Here is a 19,136-nt window from a genome sequence, read left to right on the forward strand (position 1 = left end):
GCACCGAAATTCCACAGCCGACTGACTGCCATTGCCGGCATTTAACCTTCAATGTCAACGCATTGACATTGTTTCCCCGGTTCCTCGGACCCGAGCCCACCCAACCCTGCCCTATACAACCCTATGCCTACGTACATACGTGCTAAGTATCTTTTATTACACGATTTAGCGAACCGAGCGGAGTGGTTGGTCCGATAAGATTCCGTATGTAAATATAAGATCTTCTGTGTGGAACGCGGCATGAAAGACTCGTGCGCCCAGTCTATTTCACATTCCCATCTGCCGGACAGAGCGATAAATAGTCCGGAAAACACCTACATACATATGTATCTCATTTGCTTCCTAGTTGTCGGATTTGCAATCAAGCGTAAGCGTGATTATACCAAGTTATCTTAAGGAACACCTTATAAAATGAGTCTGCTGTCTTCGACAATTTTGGTTGTTCATGCTTTTTGGCTGACATTTGAATTTAACGGAAATAATTTAGAACCATATAGATTATCGAACTAGTTCACTGCAAAAGTGACTGGAATATTTTGGGGTCTCGAAATAATTGACAGCCTTATTATTGAATTCAATTTTATGCAATCAAACCGAAATCACAAACCCAAAATGGCTGTGAAGAAAAACTTAATTAAATTTCAAAGGTTTCGCATGATATAAATATTATATGTATTTGGCGATTCACATGCTTCCTTTTCTTCCTTCCAATTGCATTTCTTAGAAATCCTCTGCGATGCACGTGATTGAAGGCGATTGGATTGACATATGTAAGTATTGATCGGTGCATCGGCCTTTTGTTGTTTACACCCATCGCAAATGTTGCTGTTCGCTCAAGCTTATAACTATTGCAGGCACAAACATGTACAGTGAACTCTCGAGGAAACATGTATGAGCACGCTTTCCTCAGTTGGAAAAGCAACGGTACAGTTGACGCATGGGCAAACTAAGCCTGAATGATATGCACATAGTATGATGACGATCGCGAAGACAACAGAAGGCCTGTCGCCCTACGGAGGTCCCACTGTGCTGGGCCGTAGACCCTGGCCACACATGTCAACACCTTGACATTGATGGCTGCGGCATTTGGCCAGCGGAAGCGGCGAGGGGAAATGGAAAGGGGAAGGCGGCAAATGGAAAAGCCGCCGGAACGGAGGAAACCACAAATGGCCAATAATTCAAATTCAAATGCAACATTTCAATCGGCGGTGTCCGGAAGACGCTCGTGTCCATGTCCGCGTCCGCGGCGGAGAAGGAGAAGGCGAAAGAACAGGCCAACGGGGCGGGTACTTGATGTGCGAGCGTGTGAGTCGCGTCGCTTGGGGTTCGGCTGGGTTTTGGTTTGGTTTGGTTTGGTTTCGGCTGCGGCATTTTGGTATATCGCATCACAAGTCCAAATCGATTGCCGGGCCAGCTAGTTTAGTTAGGCGTCTCCCTGATAAGATACGAAAGTACGAGTTGCGAACGCTTGCGGAGAATTCCGCCAGAAGAAAAGCACATTCGGGCACCTGAGCTTGGAGCAACTGTTCCCGGCGGTTATACAACCAGACAACTAGTCAAGAAGTAAAGAAAATTGCCGAAAATGTCTGCCCTGGCCAATGGTGGAAAGGAGGAGGATCTGAAAATTCTGGCTCAGCTGAAGAGCATCGAGCAGATCAACGAGCAGCGCCGCATATTCCTCAACAGCACGATCAACGAGGAGGTGCCGGAGGCCACAAACGGATCGACGGTTCGGGAGGAGGACCTGGAGCAGAATCTGAAGGGCTTGGACGAGCCGCAGTCCACGAAGGTGCCTCCGGAGGAGGTGGCGAAGAAAACGCCTGATGAGGTCCCAGCCCAGGAGCAGCAGAAGGAACCCGAAAAGGTGGAGCCAGCCAAGCCTGTGCCTCCCAACACGCTCACCCTGAACGTGAAATACGCCACGCTGCCAAGTCCCAATGTGGTGACCCTGCGATCCCCAATCTCGCCGCCCCCCAAGCCGCCCATGCTGGGCCGCACCCGCAGCACAGGTCCCGGCGATGGCAAGGGTCCAGCGGGCAATGGAGCTCTCTCGCCCGACAGCTCCCTGATCCGCCAGAGCTTTCCCGAAGGCGTCATCACGCCCAGCAAGCCGGCAAAGAGCCCTGCCACGCCCAGCGAGGAGGTCCCGCCGACGACCGTCTCCGCCCGCCACTACGAGGGACTGATCGAGGAGCTGAGGTGTCCCGGCTGTGCCGGCGCCATGAAGGCGCCCATCCTGCTCTGCAAGAGTGGCCACAGTGTCTGCGAACAGTGCACCCGCATTCTGCTCATGTGCCCGCTCTGCAAGGTAAAAATTGACGTCAGCTCGCCGAAAGTGTTGTTCGGTTATCAATATCATATTGCCCCAATGTGCTCCTTATCTAGTGACGTGCAAATATACATTGGCATAGACTAAGGAAAAGCTACCCGCAGATTGCCATCATCGACAGGCGCAGGACAGAATGATCTCCCGTGGAGATTACTTTATTACCCAGCCGAGGGTGTCTAATCAATTTTCAAGTGCAGCCCACTATCTGCACTACAAGTGGGACTATAAAAAGTAAGCCTTGTCTTGCTCTAGGAAATGTGTACCATCAGTCCGCAACCTTCTAACTATCCAACCGAATCTGAAATCTGCAGAGGAAGTCGATATTAACGTTCGCTCGGACTTTCCCATAGATAAACTAGCTCGCTAGCCAATGGACAAAATAAGTACATCGAAAAGTCCGTGTCATACTATCACTATGATAAGTATGATAAAGTGTATAGTTTCTTCATCAAGTTCTTTCCATCAATGCTTGAATACTAGGAAATGGGGCATATGATATGGGTAACACACATCGCATTCGAACTTTCACACTAATTGTATGCCAATGCCAATGCGAATAACTTTATGTTCCAGGAACCCTTCACCGCCTCCCGATCGCTGACCGTGGAGGCGCTGTGCGCCAAGGCGCACTTCCGGTGCGGACACGCTTCCGGCGGCTGCCAGGTGCGGATGCCGGTCGTCCTGCTGCCGTGGCACGAACAGCAGTGCATGTACAAGCCGATGAAGTGCTTCATGGGCCGCGTGTGGGGCGATTGCCGCTGGCAGGGGCGCGAGGTGCAGTGGAAAGAGCATCTGGAGGAGGAGCACGACGACCGCCTGTTCCGGTCAAGCAGCGCCGATCTGGAATGGAACCTGGCCACGCGGCGGAAACCGCTAACCGGCTACTACGTCTTCCAGGCGCACGACGAAATGTTCAACTTCTACGAGATCCACGACCGCCAGCGCGTGCTGTTCACCATGACCTGCACGTCGAACCGGCGGGACAGCAAGTACAACTACGCCTACGAGGTGACGGTGCTGCAGCCGGACAACGAGGCGCTGTCCATGACCCAGAAGTTTCCCGTGCACAGCGAGTACGACAAGGACATCCTCATGGAGGGCACCTGTGTCAGCATTCCGCTGACGGAGCTTAACCGCTTTCTGGACCAGGACAAGGTGAGGAGTACTTAGCAGCAAATGCTCAGCATTTAACTAATCTACTTATTCGACGACCACCCGGCAGGTTCTCCACTACCGCGTGAGTGTGCTGGCGGTCAAGTCGCCGCGTCGCGCAAAGCCACCTCGCCAAAGTCTGCCGCAGCCGGTGGACCTGGAACAGGCCCCGAATGGAGGCGTCAACGTGAAGAGCGTGCCGACCAACATGATCATTACGCGCACCTACAAGGAGGCCATCGGCGAGGTGGCCAAGGCGGATGTGGCCAGTCCCGAATCGGAGGAGGATCCGGCTGCCGCCGACGGCACTGGGGCCATTGGGACCGACGGAGCCGGCGGCGTGGAGCTCGAGCGCAAGTGGGGCACACCGCAGCTGCACTTCAACCGGAAATATCTGCGGAACACTCTGAACGACGCCACGCCCGCGGAGGACGAGCTGCGTCCGCTGGCCGCCGATCCGCGCAACGGACATGGCGACGACAAGCTCTCCCAGTGCAGCAACAGCACGAGTTACACGAAAAAGGTGTCGGATTCGCTGCGAAGAAGCTTCCGGGCACTCAAGGCGGATATCGTGGATCTGCGCCCGTTCAGCAAGAAGGCAGTCAGGGCTGGGTCAACCTCTCCGGTCCAAACCAATGGCAAGTAGTCATTCCGTGTGTGTGCCTCTTCTAATTCGTCAACAGTCAACAGTTGAAAGCATGTAAATATAGCAAATGTTTTAATCTATTGTATATGTACTAAAACCGAAATAAAAATAAAAAAAACAAATTATACTCCACACACGTTCGTTACTTGAATCTCAATCCGTAGCGAATGAAACGAGTATGGCTTGGTATTGGTTTGGATGACACGCTTTATCTAGGACTTAGACTACTCAGCTACTACTACGCGACTCCTTTCGCGTGCTACAGCAAGCCCTGCATCTCGTTCATGAACTGCAGATAGGCGTCATCCTTGGTGGGCGGCTTGCTGTGCACCTCGGAGTGGGCGTGGTGTCCATCGTTGGCCGCGTGCCTGGGCCTCGCCGTGCGGCGCTGATCCTCGCGCTTCACTCGCAACGTGGACGGTACAAAGCGGGTGACATCCGCACTCAGATTCCTAATGAGTAAGTAAGGAATATTTAGCAATGGCAATTGGTTCTACTGCGCCGTAAAGTCATCGAACCCACCTGATTTGTGGCTTGGCTGTAATGGTGGCCACGCCCTTGGCTGACTCCTTCGGTGCACCTGCGCCGCCTCCCTGCTTATTGTGGTGCGCGAGGCGCGGAGGCAGGCCGGGCGGCGGTCCTGGCGGCATCCTGATGCCCATGCGCGGTATTGGTCCCAGGCCATGCGGTGCCCTGGGTCCTGGCGGCGGTCCAGGTGGCATGCGTATGCCGAAGCCGGCACCCGGGTGAGGAGGTCGCATGGGTGGAGGTCGGTACATTATGCCCGGTGGCCCAAGATTTGGAATGGGCGGTAGGTGTGGCAGCTGTGGCGGCGCAGGCACCGACGACGCTGGTGGCAGCGGAATAGTCGGCAATGTGGGCGCTGTCGCAGGAGCTGGTGCGGGCGTTATTGTGGATGATTTGACTGATGCTGGCTTGGTCGGCACTTCGGGCATCTTTTCATCCTCATCCTGGTCATCGTCCTCCTCATTGTCCGTACTGCTGGGGGTTTTCTTATCGGAGTCAGATGCTCGTTCATCTAACTTATCTATATCTTTCCCATTGTCCTCCTCCCGCTTTTTGTCGGCCTCGTCCTCTTTAGCCGTTAGTTTTCGGTGCTTACGCTTGTGAACATGCTCCATTTCTTTCATGAAGTCGTCGATATTTTGGTTATTTGGCTCGGCGGCTTCGCTGTTCTTGTCCTTGTCCTTCTCCTTGTCCTTGCCCTTCTTCAACGACTCTGGCTCTTCCTCCTCGCCCTCACCATCGTAGTCAGTATTTCCCTCGGCATCGGAATTGAGTTCGGATAAGGCAAACAGATCTGGCGGCGGTCCCGGCGGGACACCCAGCCAATCCTTTTGCTCGTTCTCCTTCGATTTCTCCGCTTGCGCCTCGCTGGCTAAATCGCTATTTCTGGACACGCCTGGCGGAGCACCTGGCGCATAAGGCGGCAGGGCCATTGTCATGGGCGGTGGGGGAAGGCGTATGACAACGGATGCGCCGAATCCCGTCACCACCGATCCGCCAGTCGTTTCGGTAGATCCGCCTGGCATGGCAGACACCGGAGCGGGCAGCGGAATTTCGTCAATCTGGACGCTCTGGGCGTGCTTAACGCTTTCGTAGTACTGCTGCTTCTTCAGGCGCTTCTTCTCGTACTCCACCTCCTTGCGCTTGAGGTCCGCCCAGTGCTCCGGCTCGTCATTGTGCTGGAAGATGGATTTTTGAGTTGTTAGGTGGACTACCCTATTATAGAGCGAGTTCGTCTTACATAGAGTCGCATTACGCGGTCGAATGTCTCCTTCAGCTTTTTGCGCTTGTCGCGCAGCACCTTCTCGTTCAGCGGCGATGGTTGCAGAACGTTGTACTCTGCAAATTGAAGGCGCTGCATGAGTGGCTGAGGCGAACCCTGCTTGCTCAATGGACTACTCACCCATCTCGTCGATCTTCTCCATCTCCTCAAGTATCTGTGAAGGATCCTTGTTCTTCAAAACGGCGGCCCGCACCATTTGGCGCTGTTTCTTGTTCTTCTTGAGCTCCTTCTTGCGGGCCTCCTTGCCTGAAAGGTGCAGCTAGGTGGGTTCAACATATCGAGCTGAAAAGGATCATACTTACGCGCCTGGTCCGTGGGATTCATGTACTTTCCACTCTTCGTGGTGTTTATGGAGCGGCGTCCCATCTTGCTGGCGATTTGTTGTGACTGCAACTAAACGAAAGACTTCACCTAACCGCCGGCGCTTTTATATCGTTACCGGCGTTTTTCTCCTGCCCAACGTCACAATTTGCTCTTATAATATCACTTTCAATTTATTTATTTATTTATTTTTTCGTTTGCAGCTCGATAGGCCGATAGGCGCGTGGTCCGCTGATATCGATGAAAACAGAACAGTAAGCACTAGGGCTCGAAGTGTGACAAAATACATTTGGCGGGAAATAGCTAACACTAATACGCTCAAGCGTCTTCGCCGATGTTTTCCATCACTAGCAAGGATTAGAAAAACGATAGACGATTGTTGCCGCCACACAGTTAACGCGGCTAAAGACGCGAAATTGCCAGTGCGATGGCATTCGAGAGCTCTAAACAGCAGTTAAAGATTCCTGACGAAGGGATGAATGCACAGTGGAACAATAGTGGCGTACAGGTAGGATGTGCACCAGTCGCCAGCCAGGTCAGTCAATCCTAATCCCATTTGGTTCATTTCATGTAACCGCGTGCAAGGCGTCCCATGCAGAAATCGCACTCAATCAGATACCGGACGCGTTGATATGCATTTCAGACGATTTCCGTACCTCCACGCCGGGAGAGGGCCAGGAGGTCGTGGAGAACCTGTACCGCCGCAAGCTGCGGGCCAGAGGTAATAACACTGTTGTCTGGTTGACACCTGCATTTTCATTCCGATTTCATGCCGCAGGTCCTGTTTCCATTCGAGATGAGAGAAAGACCGCGAAGTTGGCCGTGAAGCGTCTCTGGACAGACTGCGAGGACGATGAGCCGAACGCCAAAAAAGGTAAGTGGGTCTGGTTATGGGAATATGGGATATGGGGCAACCCAAGCTAAATTCATGCAGGCACCTAGCTGTGTATTTTAAGTCATCCCATTAACCGGCCTCAAACTTTCCCGCTATCCGCAACATTGCTGTTTACATAGCTTCTCTTGCCGTTGTTTTTCAGCACTGGAATTCGAGCAATTTGTGCCGATATACGATAGGAACATAACACCGCTGCCTCAAATCGAAAAAAGTCAAAACCGCAAACCAAATAACGAATTCGATTTCGCATTCGAAATGTCCGCGCAGCCGAGTGCCAAACCGGAGGACATGCTGGTCGGCCTGTTCCAGGACTGCAAACTGGAGAAAGATGACGAGGCACAGATTGGCTGCGACCAAGCGGCCATGCCGGCCAGTCAATCCGAATTGGCACTGGTTCATTTGAAGTTGCCGTGCAAGACGCCCCAATCCCAGTCCCAGGCGGAAATCCATCAAAATGATTCAGTTGCGACCGCCAACAGCGACAGCGAAAGCATAATACTGGCGTCCGATGATTCCTCAGCTACGCCGTGCAGCTTCCTTCACTCGTCCGAGCTCTGTAACTCCTCCGACTTCGAGGAACTTCGCAAGGAGTTCACCGAGGACTCCTCCCACATCGATCTCTCACTTGATTCGGCCAGCAGCAGTGAGTGCCGATCAATGAGTAATAACAATAACAATAATAATAACACTGCGAATGCAATAGATCCTAGTGCCACTGAAACCGACATGAAGACACCCAAGCTGGGCGCGAAGCGCAAATCGCCGGAGACCAAGGACCATGTGTTGGCCAAAAAGATTTGTGAGTAATAGTATATAATTGATCTGCAAGCTCCTAAGGTTGCAACTGCCCTAGCTAAACCATTTACTAAATTGCTACTACGCAGCTTACCAAAATCGGAACGAGATGAACACCTCGAATCAGCCCGTGGTGACGCGCAGCGGCCGTGTTGTGGTGTCACGTCCGAACCAGCAGTTTGACTACTCCTCCTCCTCGAAGGACGATGGCGAGGAGGACTCTGACGAGGTGTCGCTGGATGCCGAAGACGATGAGTATGAGGAAGAAGATTTCGATCAACTCCAGTGGACGGACCGCAAACGGCGTAGCTCCAGAAACAGCAGCTTGGCCAAAAGCCCCGATGGCAGCCTCTCGTCGCCGGAGGCAGTGCCTCCGATGGTCTATGTCGAATTGGGCGGCAAAGTCGTGATCATTAGGGACAAACCACAGCCCAACATCGTTCTGGAAGAGGATGAGGAACTCAAGACGCAGATGCACAAGTTTTTGGGTCTGATGCCATCACGTCGCAAGCTCTTTGATCCGGCTGAGTACAATATGGATCGGGGGGATACTGAGATGGATGTGTACGTACCGATCAGTATTTTTACCAATCCATCTCTTAGGTCCTCACCAAGTCCAGGTACTCCATCGGCCAAGCCACCAATGTGGCCGGAAATAACGCCGACATCCACTTGCTCCAAGTTAAATTTATCCAATTCTACCTACACGCCGTCCGAGAATGATCTCCAGACTAAGAGCACGGATGACTTTATAACCCAGGTCAATTTGGACTGCTTTCAGGAGCAAACGCCGGGCTTTATCAAGGAGCCCATTGATCTAAGCGAGCTACCCAGCCAAAAGCAACTAGCCACCAACTGCCGCCGGCACAGGAGCTGTATAAGCCGCCTGGAGCGGCACCCACATTTCTACGGATTCGTCCAGTCGCTCAGACTGAAAGTCCCGATCAACATGTGCCATCCGCTGGCCATCAGCTTCCGGCGGAGCAGTTTCCAGAAATATAAGATGGCACTGGCCAAGATTCTGTTCAACATGTTCAATCACGCGATCTTCCACTGTGGCCTGCAGGTGCCCCTTGTTTGGAAGCACGCAATGAAGAAGCGCTCGAAAGGCGAGCTTGGCATCGACGCCTTCGGCAGGCGCACAGCAGAGATCCTGCTTCTGCACAGCATAAACAAGACGGCCGAGCTCATCAATCTAATGCTGCACGAGATGTGCCATGCGGCGGCTTTCCTGTTTAACCGGGAGTTGGGTCACGGCGACAACTGCCGCAGATGGTAAGATCACCCTGTCTCACATTGAATGTGCCTTCACTAATCTTCGTTCCATTCCTCAGGGCCTACCAGGCGAAGATGGCCTTTCCAGAGGTGCCCGCCATCATGGAGTGCATTCCTAGCTTCATGTATACGTGCAGCATGTGCAGCCGCTCCTCCTACGCCTCGGACGACTTCCAAGCGTACAACATACGCTGCTACTACTGCCAGTTCGAGGTGAGCGTGAAGACCGTAAACCAAGCGAACTTGTACGAGGGCACCCGTTCCGATCGGACGATGACTCCGTTCAAGTGCTTCATCCGTGACAAGTATTTGAAGCTGGGCGAGGAGGGGGGCGCCACACACTCATCGAAGATGGCGCTACTCAACGAGCAGTTCGCGAAGATGAAAGCCGCGACGGATTAGCTGCCAGCTGTCTAGCTGCTGGCACACAACTTGGAGAATATATATTTTATAAGTACTATATGAACAACCATGGAAGGCCCCATCAAAATGGAGCAGCCTTCAGTGAAAATGAACCCGCTGTGACCTTTATACCTACACTATATACAAACTTCTATAACCTGTACAATGGCGCACTACGGGATGGGGTGTCCACGGAGCCCCAGAACCCCGAGAAGGCGTTCGGCACTAGTCTACGTGTTAACTAGTATATACTTTTATGTTAACTAACAAATTACATGTGAATACTACTACAGTAAGTCCCGTCGGAACGCTGGTGGCTATTGAATAGCGACATGCTACTATTCTTCAAGGAAATCAAACGAGAAATCAAAATTTAAAACAATTTAATATGAGGAACCATCATTAGTCGCATGTTCGAATGGAATGCGTTGTTTGTTTTTTTTTTTTTTTTGTGAAAACGTACTGTTTGCCAAATTCTCTGTTATCGGCATCCCAAAAATAAAAACGATTCAAATACAAATACAGATACACCAAGTATAGATACTTTTATTTCAATCCACATCCTCTAGCCCATCATGCCCTTGCTGCGCTTGAAGGCTGCTCCTGCTTTCCGATTGTGGTTGGCACGAGAGGACTTGTGGGCCTCCTTTTGGCCACGGCTGCGCTGCGTCTGCTGGGACTGCCCCTGGCCCTTGGGTGCGCCGACCACCGAGGGACTTGCTCCTTGTGCCCCACTCTTCTGGCCGTACTTGGACATCTGGCGCTGCTGGTAGCGGGCGCGAGTCACCTCTGGATTCTCGCAAAAGTCTCGGTTGGTGGGCTTCGACGGCTCCGATTCCGAACGGTCGCCGGAGCTCTCCTCGTCGTCGTTCTCCAGCTCATCCTGTGCCTTGTGCGCCGAACTGGAGGCGGCTTCCTGGAGCCTCGCGCGCAGCAGACTTACTGGCGGCGCTTGACCCTCGTTCTGGGCCTCGTAGCTGTCGTCGTACTCGTCGTCATACTCGCCCCTCTCCAGCGTGGTCTCCTCGACCATGGCGTACTTCTGGTAGTGCTCCTTTAGCGACTTCAGGTCGCGCTTGTCGTCCAGCAGCTGTTCCGCATTGCGCGGCGCGCCCGGCAATCCCTTGCCCTGCTTGATAATGCACTCGGGCTGGTCCCGCGTCAGCACGTCGTAGCGATCGCCGTCGTGGACGTTGAAGTGCCGCAGGCCCGTTTGGCGTTGCTGTGTGTCCTGCGGGTCGGGCGGAATGTACACCTCCTGGCGGTCCATCTGCGCTAGATCCGGCGGCAGATTGTCGTCCAGAATGGCGGCAATGACCTGCTCGCTGTTGTCGTAGCGGATGAGGAGGCGCCTTATGAAGCCACTGCCCAGATCGGGCAGCACTTCCAGCACGGCGGTGACTTCCAAGTCGATGTCCCTTGTCGTTCCGTTGGCCGTCGGCGCCGCCTGTGTAGAAGTGCGCGAGGAGTCGCCGTTCTTGAGTTCCTCGTCCTGGACGTTGCTCGTAACTTGGACAGCGTCACTGGCCATATCGTCGGCCATTATGCCGTTGGGGCAGCTGGTCAGTGCCTTCTGGTAACCGGACACCACGAAGTCCACCTCGTAGTTCTTGCTGGCGATGCAGAGATGGCGAATTAGAATAACACAGGCTACTGCTACTGACCACTGGGCAAGGCAGACAACTCACATATTTGGGCAACGTTGGATCAGCAGCTTCATGTCGTGCTCCAACGGAAACTGCCGCTGGTAGTCCACAACGAAGTTCTGGGCGGACAGGCACTCCTGCATCACTTCCACCAGCTGCTGGCCGCGTCCCAACTCCATCTGCAGGCTGACCACGCCACGAATGATGAAGATATATTGCTGGCGCGTCTCATTCAGCCAGCGCAGCGAACTCGCACCCGGGTTCACCATGTAGATGTTCTTGTACAACATGGGCACAGTCATGTCATAGAAATTGGCAATGCTGCGAATACGAAAGGGAAGGCAATAGAATCACACGGAACACGGATGCTGGTAATGATAGTAACCTTGGGGCCAAACGCAGCTGTTCGATGGTCTCCAATAGCTGGGGACAGAGGAGCAACAGCAGGCGCAGCGTGTAGGCGCAGTCCATGGCGAAGAGCACCACATCGTCGTAGGGCGTCTCCAAGTCGACGTCCAGAGACGCCCCGCCGCCAGCGCCTTCGCAGCCCTCGTTCTCCACCTGGATCTGCATGCTGAGGAAGGCGCTCTCGTAGAAGGTCAGCGCCTCCTTCAGATCCTTTAGGTACTCCGGCTGCACTTGCAGCACCTTGTCGAAGATCTGGCGCAACAGTTCCACGTTCTCCGGCTCCGCATCGCCAACAGCGATGAGCAGATCGAAGAGCAGTGGCACAGAGATCAGGTAGTTGCTGTACAGCAGGCTGCCGTGCTGCTTCGGGCTGATCCACTCCGAGTCCGATTCCTCACCGGTGCACAGTCGCATTATCAGACGCACGACGAGATCCAGCAGCTCTCCGTACAGCAGATGGGCCTGCTCCAACTCCTTGTCCCGGCTGGCGTCCGTCTGTCTGTAGTAGGGATTGGCGCGCTGCAGGAATGTGACAACGGCCGCCATGGCCGACTCCTCGTACACCATGTAGGACCAGAATCTGGCGGGGATCAAGTGTTAATATGTCTTCGGTATACTGAGCGCAACACGATGTAGCTTACTCGTGCTGCGTCAGGCTCAGCAGGAACTCCATGTCCGCGCGGAAACTGTTCGCCGAGAAGGTCCATTCCTCCAGTGCAGCTCCGGATTTTAGGCGTCCATAGGAGCTCAACATGCACAAATAGCTGGCAAAGGGCTTCTCGCGCCGCACCCAGTGCTCGTCCTGTCCACACAAGAACACATATGCATAGTACTATCTCGCCGGAGGTGCACCAACATGTCCACTTACCAGCGCCGGAACGTTCCTGCGCACCCCATCCTTGCCAGAAAGTGCAAACTTGAGTTCGTCCAGCGGCAGTTTCTGTGGGTTGCAGTTGTTGTTGTTGCTGGTGTCGTTGTCCAGCATCTCGCCCCCTTTGGCTGCTAAAACTCTCGAATTTCGTACAATAACAAATAAAATGCAACTTAAGCGAATTTCGTGCGACGCAAGGTGGCAGCACACTGGTAAGGTGGCGCACGCAGGCTCAGTTTGTAACGTCACAAGCTGCGAACGAGAGTTGCCAGACGATCGGAGTGGTTCGATTATCGATATTCAGTAGTAATCGAACTTGAAGCTGAAGCGACAAAAGAATTCAGTTGGTTTAAAATTTCCAAAGCAAAAGGAGATTCTCCCCGGTGAAGTGGAAGGCGATAAAAAAGCCATTAGTGCGCGATTTGTTTATTTACTTGCCGAAGCGCTGCCCGTAACCGCGCTAGCCGTACATATCTTAGGCGCAGCATGAAGCCAATTGGAGATCTCCAAGTGCCCAGCTTCCAGGTGGTGTCCGGGGTAACCACCTTCACGTACGCCAGTCCCGCATCCGGAGCAGCCTCCCTCGACTTTCTGGCGCACACCCTGCGGAAAAGAGAGGCGAACACAGGAAAAACCATTTTGATTTGTCAGCAGAATCGCGAGGCCGAGCGCCTGAAATTTGATCTTGCCGAGCGGGATGTCAACACTATTCTCCTTCCACCGCATGAGGCAATGATCGGTCAAGTGCTGCTCCTCTGGTCCAAGGGGGTGAGTTTGAATCGGAGCACTAATATTACGTCAGCAGAGGTTATTGCTCCCCTTTCCAGTACATCAACCAAGCTCTAATTCTCTGCGACGACATGCTGGAGCATCTTGGAGTAGTCGATGCGAACCTGGTGATCCACACAACGCTGCCGGAGCTGAACAAGTTCGAGGAGCGTTTGAAGTGGCTGAGCATGTCGGCGGAAAAAGCCGAGATGTTGGTCATAACTCCGTGCGACGAGGAGAACGAAAAAGAAGGCCAGGGAGAGACCGAGCTGGAAGTCGTCCAGCAAACCAAGCCACTCAAAGTAGATGCCCTAAATTCCAAGCAGCTTCCTGAAATGAAGGAAAATACGCCTCCAACATCATCGGAGGATTACAAGGCGGAGGCGGATGCTGCAACTCCAGCGACAATCCCAAAAGATGATAAGGAGCAGGAGATATTTTTAAGCGTGGAGGATGCTACAGAAAAGCTCCTGGTGTCCACAAGTACCGACTCGTCCAATTCACTGGATAAATCGCAGCTCGATCAAGCTTCTTCTGAGTTGGCGACAGTGGACGCATCCTCTCCAGCCGCTGCTAACGCCAATGCTCCTGGAAATTCTCCTTTCGATACTGAAAATCCAACGAAGTCTGCGGACGCCGGGTTTCAGGAGTGGGTAAAGTTGGTGCAAAACGCATCCAACGACATGAACTTGCCGCCTCCTCCCTCTGTTTCCATTGAAGAACCGTTGTCCAGTGCCTCCGCTTCTGATCTTCGACGCCAGATCGACACCACTTCGCTGGACTCCATTCGAAGTGTGGAGGATTCGCCTGCCTCGCTGGCAGTGGTTCCCTTTTCTGCAGAGGGAATAACCTACAACAACTATGGCGTTCTCGGCTGGAGTCGCCACGCGGTCGTGCCGTGCTACAACTTGACCGAAGCGCCGGACATAAGCGCCATCATCGCGCGGGCCATGCAGCAGATGGGTGTGGGTAAGCCGCGGGCGCGGGCGGTCCAGAGGTTCGCCTGGCCACATGTCTCGTCGGGTAAATCCGTGTTAGTTGTGGGCAACATGCAGGTGGGGAAGACGTGGTCCTACCTGCCCACCGTGTGCCAGCGCAGCCACGAGGATCTGCTGCGCCGGAGAGATGTTGGCCGCGGACCTACCTGCATCTTTGTGTGTCCCAACCAGGGGCAGGGCAAACAGATCGAACGCTGGATGAGCACGTTGCTCCGTTCGCTGGGCAGTACGGCGGGGTTCGAGGATGTGGTTACCCACTGGGACAAGAGCCAAGTGGCGGACATCGTACGCCGGCTCGAAAAGCCCGTCGGAATCCTGCTGACCAGCGTGGACTTGCTGCTCCAACTGCTGACCCAGCACTCGGTCTGCAAATCGAAAATTTTCGATGCCCAGGCGGTGAAGTGCATAGCCTTGGATAACCTGAACGACATGGTTCGTGTCCTGCCAAGCGACACGATGAAGCTGCTGAAACAATTGCCCAAAATGTTCCAGCTCACCCAAAGTAAGTGCCAACTGCTCGTCTCCGGCCGCGTCTGGCACACCGATCTGATGGTGCAGCACATCCTGCCTCTGATGCCCGACGTCCTCCTTCTCTTCGACGACGCCTTGGAGGCGAGTGTCTATGGCGGCGTCCAGCTGGACGTGAGAATCGTGGCGGAGGAGCCGGAGAAGCTCGATCATTTGAAGGCGCTGATCGCCGAGCGCAGGAACTTTGCCAATGAGCCCGCCGTTGTGGTCTGCTCCACCTCGACAGAGGTACTCCTACTCCGCCGTAAACTGCAAGCGATTGGGGTGCATGCTCATACCTGCGAATCGGAGGCGCGCTACTCCAATGTCGCCGAGTGGCGACGCCAGTCCCCGGGTGGCCTGCTGCTGGTCACGGATGACGTGGTGCCGAGACTGAAATGCGGAAAGATCCCGCTGCTCATCCACTACAGCTTTGCCAACAACTGGACGCGTTTCAAGAGCCGCTTCAGCCTGTTCTACGCGAACCTCAAGTCGCCAACTACGCGCCCGGTCGGCCAGTCCGTGATCTTCGCCAAGCCCACTGATGTGGATAACATCTGGAGGCTGTGCGACTTTTACATGAAGCACAAGTTGCCCAGGCCCATCCGTATGCTGGAAATCCTTTCGCAGCGACACCTGGAAGAGCCCCACGAACCGACAAGCACCAGGCTCTGCCACCAAATGGCCGCTTTCGGGGATTGCCTGAGGCACAGCTGCAGGTATCGCCATGTGATGTGGCGGCACGAGGTGCTGCCGCCGGATCACTATCCCAAATATGGAAGGATTCGGTTCTTGGTCCTAGTTGTAAGTACTCTCGATATGATCGCTAACAAGGCCTGCCCCCCACTGACTCCTTTTCCATTTGCCAGTGCTACAGCCCCGCTGCGTTGGCGGTGCGCTTGAGCAACCAGTTCCCCACAGCGATCCGCTTCCTCAACTTCCCGATGAGCACTCTGGGCGAGCAAGTGCAGCGCCACTACGAAGTGGAGGCGAACCGGCGCATGCACCTCAATCCCGTGCCCGGCGAGATGGCGGTGCTCAAGAACGCCAACCGCTACGAGCGGGTGGACATTGTCAGTGTGGAAAGCGATAGCTTGGTGGTGGTGCAACTGCTGGACACGTCCACCGAAAGTTTTCCCTGCAACACCAGCAAGCTGTACAGCTGCGATGAGATCTTCAAGGTATGTCCATGGATGATGTATGCTAGTAGTGTGGATTCACTGTAAACTGTTGCGACTTCACAGGATTCACCCAGAGAAGCGATGGACTTGAGGATCATTGGCCTGCAGCCCGAGAGCCTGGATCGCATCTGGCCCGATGACGCGCGCAACTTGGTGCGCAAGGAGTTCTTTCGTCGCACGCACAAGCGGAGTCGCCTATTCCACGCCGTCGTCGAGTCCGTCATCCACCGCACGATCTTCGTTAGCAACATGTACGACGACGAGGGCAACGACCTGCTCAGCTTCGTCACCAGTCGCTTTCGCTCGCATCAGGAGCAGCGCTGCCAGCTCAAGCTGGATGCGATGGTGCGGAGCTCCAAGGACCTTCCACATATGTAGCTTCTAGTTTCATCATGGCGCCACCACTGACCACTGACCATTGACCACTGACCGGCATGCTCTTGCGAAGGAAACCAGCTTCTACAGAAAACCAATTCAATTTCCTATTAGATTACGAATTTATACAAAGATTCTTCAAAATATTGTTTCAAAATTACTAATAATAATCGAACATGTGCATCATCGTCTTCAAAGTATTTGAAGATCTTCACTTGGCACGCTCTTTTAAATGTATTCCTAAACTTGAACTTAAACGTAAAATAAAGGGCATGCGCTCAAGAGTTTTTTTTAAGTGTACTGCGTGCTTTCGTTTGTTACAGGTTCATAGCTAGCAATCGATATACCTAGTCTGGATCTCCTAGATCTAGATGAGAGAGATTAGCTGCCATATCTAGCCGAAGAACCGTTTCATTTCCGTGTGAAGGTGTGTGTCCATGTGTTAAGTCCGCAACTTGCGCGCTTGATGTCGTTTTCCAATGTCCTAATCATGCGACAGCCCGACGAGGTAGGCTCCAAACGCATCCAAACGTTCCATCCGTAGTGACTCCACCTTGATTTCCAGGGCAAGTGCCACATCTGCAAGCGTGTCTTCTGCTGCGGCAAATGCCGCCAGAAGCATCAGTTCAAAGCGCACGCCATTGCTGTGCGCGAGCCATTGAGATTGAGGGCCGCCGGCGGCGGGATCGTCGAGCATCGCCATCAAATGGAGTCCGGCGCGACCACCATCTATGTGTTCTGTCCGATCTGCGAGCGGCGCCCCCTGCTGCTGCGCGAGGAGATGCACGGCGAGCTGCTGGCCCACATCGAGACCTGCCACCTGCCGCTGCGGTGCCGCAAGTGCCAGCGCAACTACACGCGCGTCGACGATCTGCGGGAGTTCAGCAAGTGCGTGGACCAGCAGCAGAGCTGCACTGATGTCACCGGCGCCACGGAGACATCGAGGGCGACGCTAAAGAAGGCAGCGAATAGCACGGCCATTTCCACGCAAACGTCGCCGTCCGTGACGCCCATTTCACTGATCAACATGCGCTGGAAGGCCAAGAGCCGCGTCACCCACGAGGAGTTCATCAGCGACAGCGTCTCCTCCATACGCAACCTGTCCTCGTTCAGCAACAGCTCCATTCGCCGCTCCATTGGCCACCTGGGCGTGAATGCGTCGGAAACGGTGGGGAAGGGCAAGGTCATACGCTCGACGTCCACGCCACTGCACGTGGAGTCCGTGTTCGCCAAGCCCAAGGAGCCGATTACCTTCAATGCCTCCACTGGCGGCCACGTGTCCAGCATCTACCACGAGGAGCCCAGTCCGACACCCGAGAGCAATCCCGTCCAGCAGCAGCAGCAGCAGCAGCCGTTGCAGCAGCGCACCTGGAAAATGGGCGCCCGCAACAAGATGAGCGCCGCAACGCCGCTGCGCCAGGTCATGTCCAAGAGCATTCAGAAGGCCTTCGTGGAGCACGGCGGCATGATGGTCCACCAGCCGCCATCCGCAGTGGTGCAACGTCGCGTGCGCCTCGATCTCAGCGAGCACAGTTCGCACGAGGCAGCAGGCTCGTCCGCTCTGGACCTGCGACTCTCGCCAGCTATGCGGCGCACTCAGAGCGAGTCCAGCGCCTCGGAGGTCAGCAGCGGCAGCAGCTCCAGCTGCAGCACCTCGCGGAATGCCGATCTGTGCAAGCGGCAGTTCTTGCTGTCCGCACAGAAACTCACCACCGAATCGATCATCATCACGCGGACGAACTCCAGCTCACAGGAGACCTCTTCCACGGTGTACAACTCCTGCGAGAGCGTCGAGATCATACGCTCCACCTCGGAGTCGGCGGAAGTGTGCCACGTGCCGGCCATAACGCCCATCCGTGTCACCGGTGCCGGCATCAATAAGAAGCAGATCAAGTTCGAGACGCCGCCCAAGAGCATCCAGCAAATGCGACCGAATGGCGAGGGCGATGAAACCAAGGACCAGTTTTTCACGCCGGAACCGGGAACGCCGGAACTCCCAGAGCGTCGTCATCGCCAGGCGATTGTGCCGCGCCAGCTGAGCGGCGAGTTTTCCCCCAAGAAGGATAAGCCGAAGGAGAAGGGGCTGGCGGTGATGGCCCTGATCTCGCCGCCATTGCAGCATCCCAGGGCGCGTCCTCCGTTGCGGGAATGCCGCCAGCAGAGGGTCTTTAGCGGCGTGCAGGATGTGGGCGAGCCGGAGGACGTGGACGCGGACGAGGAGGACGAGGTGTTCCGCCCCACGAACGCCTCCACGTGCAACGACAAGAAGCTGGAGGCGCCCAACTCCGGTCGCCTGTGGTCGCTGATGAGTTCCATGATGCGACTGCCGGCCAGCTTGCGCGGCGAACGCGAAAAGGACAGGGACAGGGATTCGGATAAGGAGAACGCTGGCTCGGGCTCACTCATCCGTCGCTGCGCCTCCATCGCTGGTTCCCTGGTGCGCCCCAGTGCAAGGGACTCCTCCATGGAGAACCAGCAGTGCCTCAAGAGGAAGCGCACTCAGACGCTGGACAGCCAGTACTGCAGCCCACTGTCGCCGTCCAGCTCCTCGAAACGCTACCGCATCCGGCCCAGGGAGCCCATCGAGCGCATGCGTCGCCAGTAGGTTTTAAGCTTTTGCTTGCGAATCTGTGTTTTAATTGTGAAATTCTTTTTTTTGTCGTTTAATAAATGTTTGGTCTTGCATTAACCGTTATGCGCAGCAGGAGTTGGCAGGTTCAGGAGCTGTGCTCGCCTCATTTAGAGCTGCCAACTCGA

The 19,136-nt window shown here is 54.5% G+C and overlaps 6 protein-coding genes across 8 annotated transcripts; 4 read left to right on the forward strand and 2 right to left on the reverse strand.

Moving 5' to 3' along the window:
• The first annotated feature begins 2 nt into the window (after positions 1-2).
• Positions 3-4,238, forward strand: LOC117148514. 2 transcript variants are annotated; one of them, XM_033315920.1, is made up of 4 exons: positions 3-770; positions 855-2,308; positions 2,903-3,484; positions 3,552-4,238. In XM_033315920.1, the coding sequence occupies exons 2-4, from the start codon at positions 1,583-1,585 to the stop codon at positions 4,125-4,127; spliced, it is 1,884 nt and encodes a 627-aa protein (XP_033171811.1). In that variant the 5' UTR covers positions 3-770; positions 855-1,582; the 3' UTR covers positions 4,128-4,238. The 2 variants fall into 2 exon arrangements, with proteins under 2 accessions (XP_033171811.1, XP_033171812.1); XM_033315921.1 differs by lacking the exons at positions 3-770; positions 855-2,308 and adding an exon at positions 2,484-2,830.
• Positions 4,239-4,310: 72 nt separating this feature from the next.
• LOC117148515 (WW domain-binding protein 11) lies at positions 4,311-6,503 on the reverse strand. The gene is made up of 5 exons (XM_033315922.1): positions 6,240-6,503; positions 6,058-6,183; positions 5,896-5,993; positions 4,650-5,833; positions 4,311-4,579 (listed from the first exon to the last, which is right to left on the reverse strand). The coding sequence occupies exons 1-5, from the start codon at positions 6,301-6,303 to the stop codon at positions 4,387-4,389; spliced, it is 1,665 nt and encodes a 554-aa protein (XP_033171813.1). The 5' UTR covers positions 6,304-6,503; the 3' UTR covers positions 4,311-4,386.
• Positions 6,504-6,595: 92 nt separating this feature from the next.
• Positions 6,596-10,159, forward strand: LOC117148512. Of its 2 annotated transcripts, none has more exons than XM_033315917.1 (7): positions 6,596-6,793; positions 6,874-6,979; positions 7,037-7,132; positions 7,296-7,796; positions 7,857-7,952; positions 8,038-9,223; positions 9,283-10,159. In XM_033315917.1, the coding sequence occupies exons 1-7, from the start codon at positions 6,686-6,688 to the stop codon at positions 9,623-9,625; spliced, it is 2,436 nt and encodes an 811-aa protein (XP_033171808.1). In that variant the 5' UTR covers positions 6,596-6,685; the 3' UTR covers positions 9,626-10,159. The 2 variants fall into 2 exon arrangements, with proteins under 2 accessions (XP_033171808.1, XP_033171807.1); XM_033315916.1 differs by having other exon boundaries at positions 6,597-6,766; positions 6,844-6,979.
• Positions 10,140-12,769, reverse strand: LOC117148513 (activating signal cointegrator 1 complex subunit 2). Its single transcript, XM_033315919.1, has 5 exons — positions 12,548-12,769; positions 12,321-12,481; positions 11,657-12,259; positions 11,314-11,592; positions 10,140-11,238 (listed from the first exon to the last, which is right to left on the reverse strand). The coding sequence occupies exons 1-5, from the start codon at positions 12,662-12,664 to the stop codon at positions 10,191-10,193; spliced, it is 2,208 nt and encodes a 735-aa protein (XP_033171810.1). The 5' UTR covers positions 12,665-12,769; the 3' UTR covers positions 10,140-10,190.
• Positions 12,770-12,867: 98 nt separating this feature from the next.
• LOC117146823 (putative ATP-dependent RNA helicase SoYb) lies at positions 12,868-16,667 on the forward strand. The gene is made up of 4 exons (XM_033313377.1): positions 12,868-13,318; positions 13,378-15,627; positions 15,693-16,004; positions 16,068-16,667. Exons 1-4 carry the CDS (start codon positions 13,037-13,039, stop codon positions 16,380-16,382), a joined length of 3,159 nt encoding a protein of 1,052 aa, XP_033169268.1. The 5' UTR covers positions 12,868-13,036; the 3' UTR covers positions 16,383-16,667.
• A 105-nt stretch (positions 16,668-16,772) lies between these two features.
• Positions 16,773-19,068, forward strand: LOC117146825 (mitosis initiation protein fs(1)Ya). The gene is made up of 2 exons (XM_033313378.1): positions 16,773-16,887; positions 16,945-19,068. The coding sequence occupies exons 1-2, from the start codon at positions 16,846-16,848 to the stop codon at positions 18,982-18,984; spliced, it is 2,082 nt and encodes a 693-aa protein (XP_033169269.1). The 5' UTR covers positions 16,773-16,845; the 3' UTR covers positions 18,985-19,068.
• Positions 19,069-19,136: the final 68 nt, after the last annotated feature.

The sequence above is a fragment of the Drosophila mauritiana genome, chromosome X, assembly GCF_004382145.1.
Source record: "Drosophila mauritiana strain mau12 chromosome X, ASM438214v1, whole genome shotgun sequence".
NCBI lineage: Eukaryota > Metazoa > Arthropoda > Insecta > Diptera > Drosophilidae > Drosophila > Drosophila mauritiana.

Coding starts and splice junctions, on each gene's coding strand:
- LOC117146825 (XM_033313378.1), top strand. CDS start 16,846: ATGTCGTTTTCCAATGTCCTAATCATGCGACAGCCCGACGAG. Junction 16,888..16,944: donor TCATGCGACAGCCCGACGAG/GTAGGCTCCAAA, acceptor CTTGATTTCCAG/GGCAAGTGCCACATCTGCAA.
- LOC117148514 (XM_033315920.1), top strand. CDS start 1,583: ATGTCTGCCCTGGCCAATGGTGGAAAGGAGGAGGATCTGAAAATTCTG. Junction 2,309..2,902: donor TCATGTGCCCGCTCTGCAAG/GTAAAAATTGAC, acceptor TTTATGTTCCAG/GAACCCTTCACCGCCTCCCG. Junction 3,485..3,551: donor GCTTTCTGGACCAGGACAAG/GTGAGGAGTACT, acceptor ACCACCCGGCAG/GTTCTCCACTACCGCGTGAG.
- LOC117148512 (XM_033315916.1), top strand. CDS start 6,686: ATGGCATTCGAGAGCTCTAAACAGCAGTTAAAGATTCCTGACGAAGGG. Junction 7,797..7,856: donor ACTTGATTCGGCCAGCAGCA/GTGAGTGCCGAT, acceptor CGAATGCAATAG/ATCCTAGTGCCACTGAAACC. Junction 9,224..9,282: donor GGCGACAACTGCCGCAGATG/GTAAGATCACCC, acceptor TCCATTCCTCAG/GGCCTACCAGGCGAAGATGG.
- LOC117148513 (XM_033315919.1), bottom strand. CDS start 12,664: ATGCTGGACAACGACACCAGCAACAACAACAACTGCAACCCACAGAAA. Junction 12,260..12,320: donor CTGAGCCTGACGCAGCACGA/GTAAGCTACATC, acceptor GATCCCCGCCAG/ATTCTGGTCCTACATGGTGT. Junction 11,593..11,656: donor CAGCTGCGTTTGGCCCCAAG/GTTACTATCATT, acceptor TCGTATTCGCAG/CATTGCCAATTTCTATGACA.
- LOC117146823 (XM_033313377.1), top strand. CDS start 13,037: ATGAAGCCAATTGGAGATCTCCAAGTGCCCAGCTTCCAGGTGGTGTCC. Junction 15,628..15,692: donor TTCGGTTCTTGGTCCTAGTT/GTAAGTACTCTC, acceptor TCCATTTGCCAG/TGCTACAGCCCCGCTGCGTT. Junction 16,005..16,067: donor GCTGCGATGAGATCTTCAAG/GTATGTCCATGG, acceptor GCGACTTCACAG/GATTCACCCAGAGAAGCGAT.
- LOC117148515 (XM_033315922.1), bottom strand. CDS start 6,303: ATGGGACGCCGCTCCATAAACACCACGAAGAGTGGAAAGTACATGAAT. Junction 5,834..5,895: donor ACCGCGTAATGCGACTCTAT/GTAAGACGAACT, acceptor TCCATCTTCCAG/CACAATGACGAGCCGGAGCA. Junction 4,580..4,649: donor ACAGCCAAGCCACAAATCAG/GTGGGTTCGATG, acceptor CTTACTCATTAG/GAATCTGAGTGCGGATGTCA.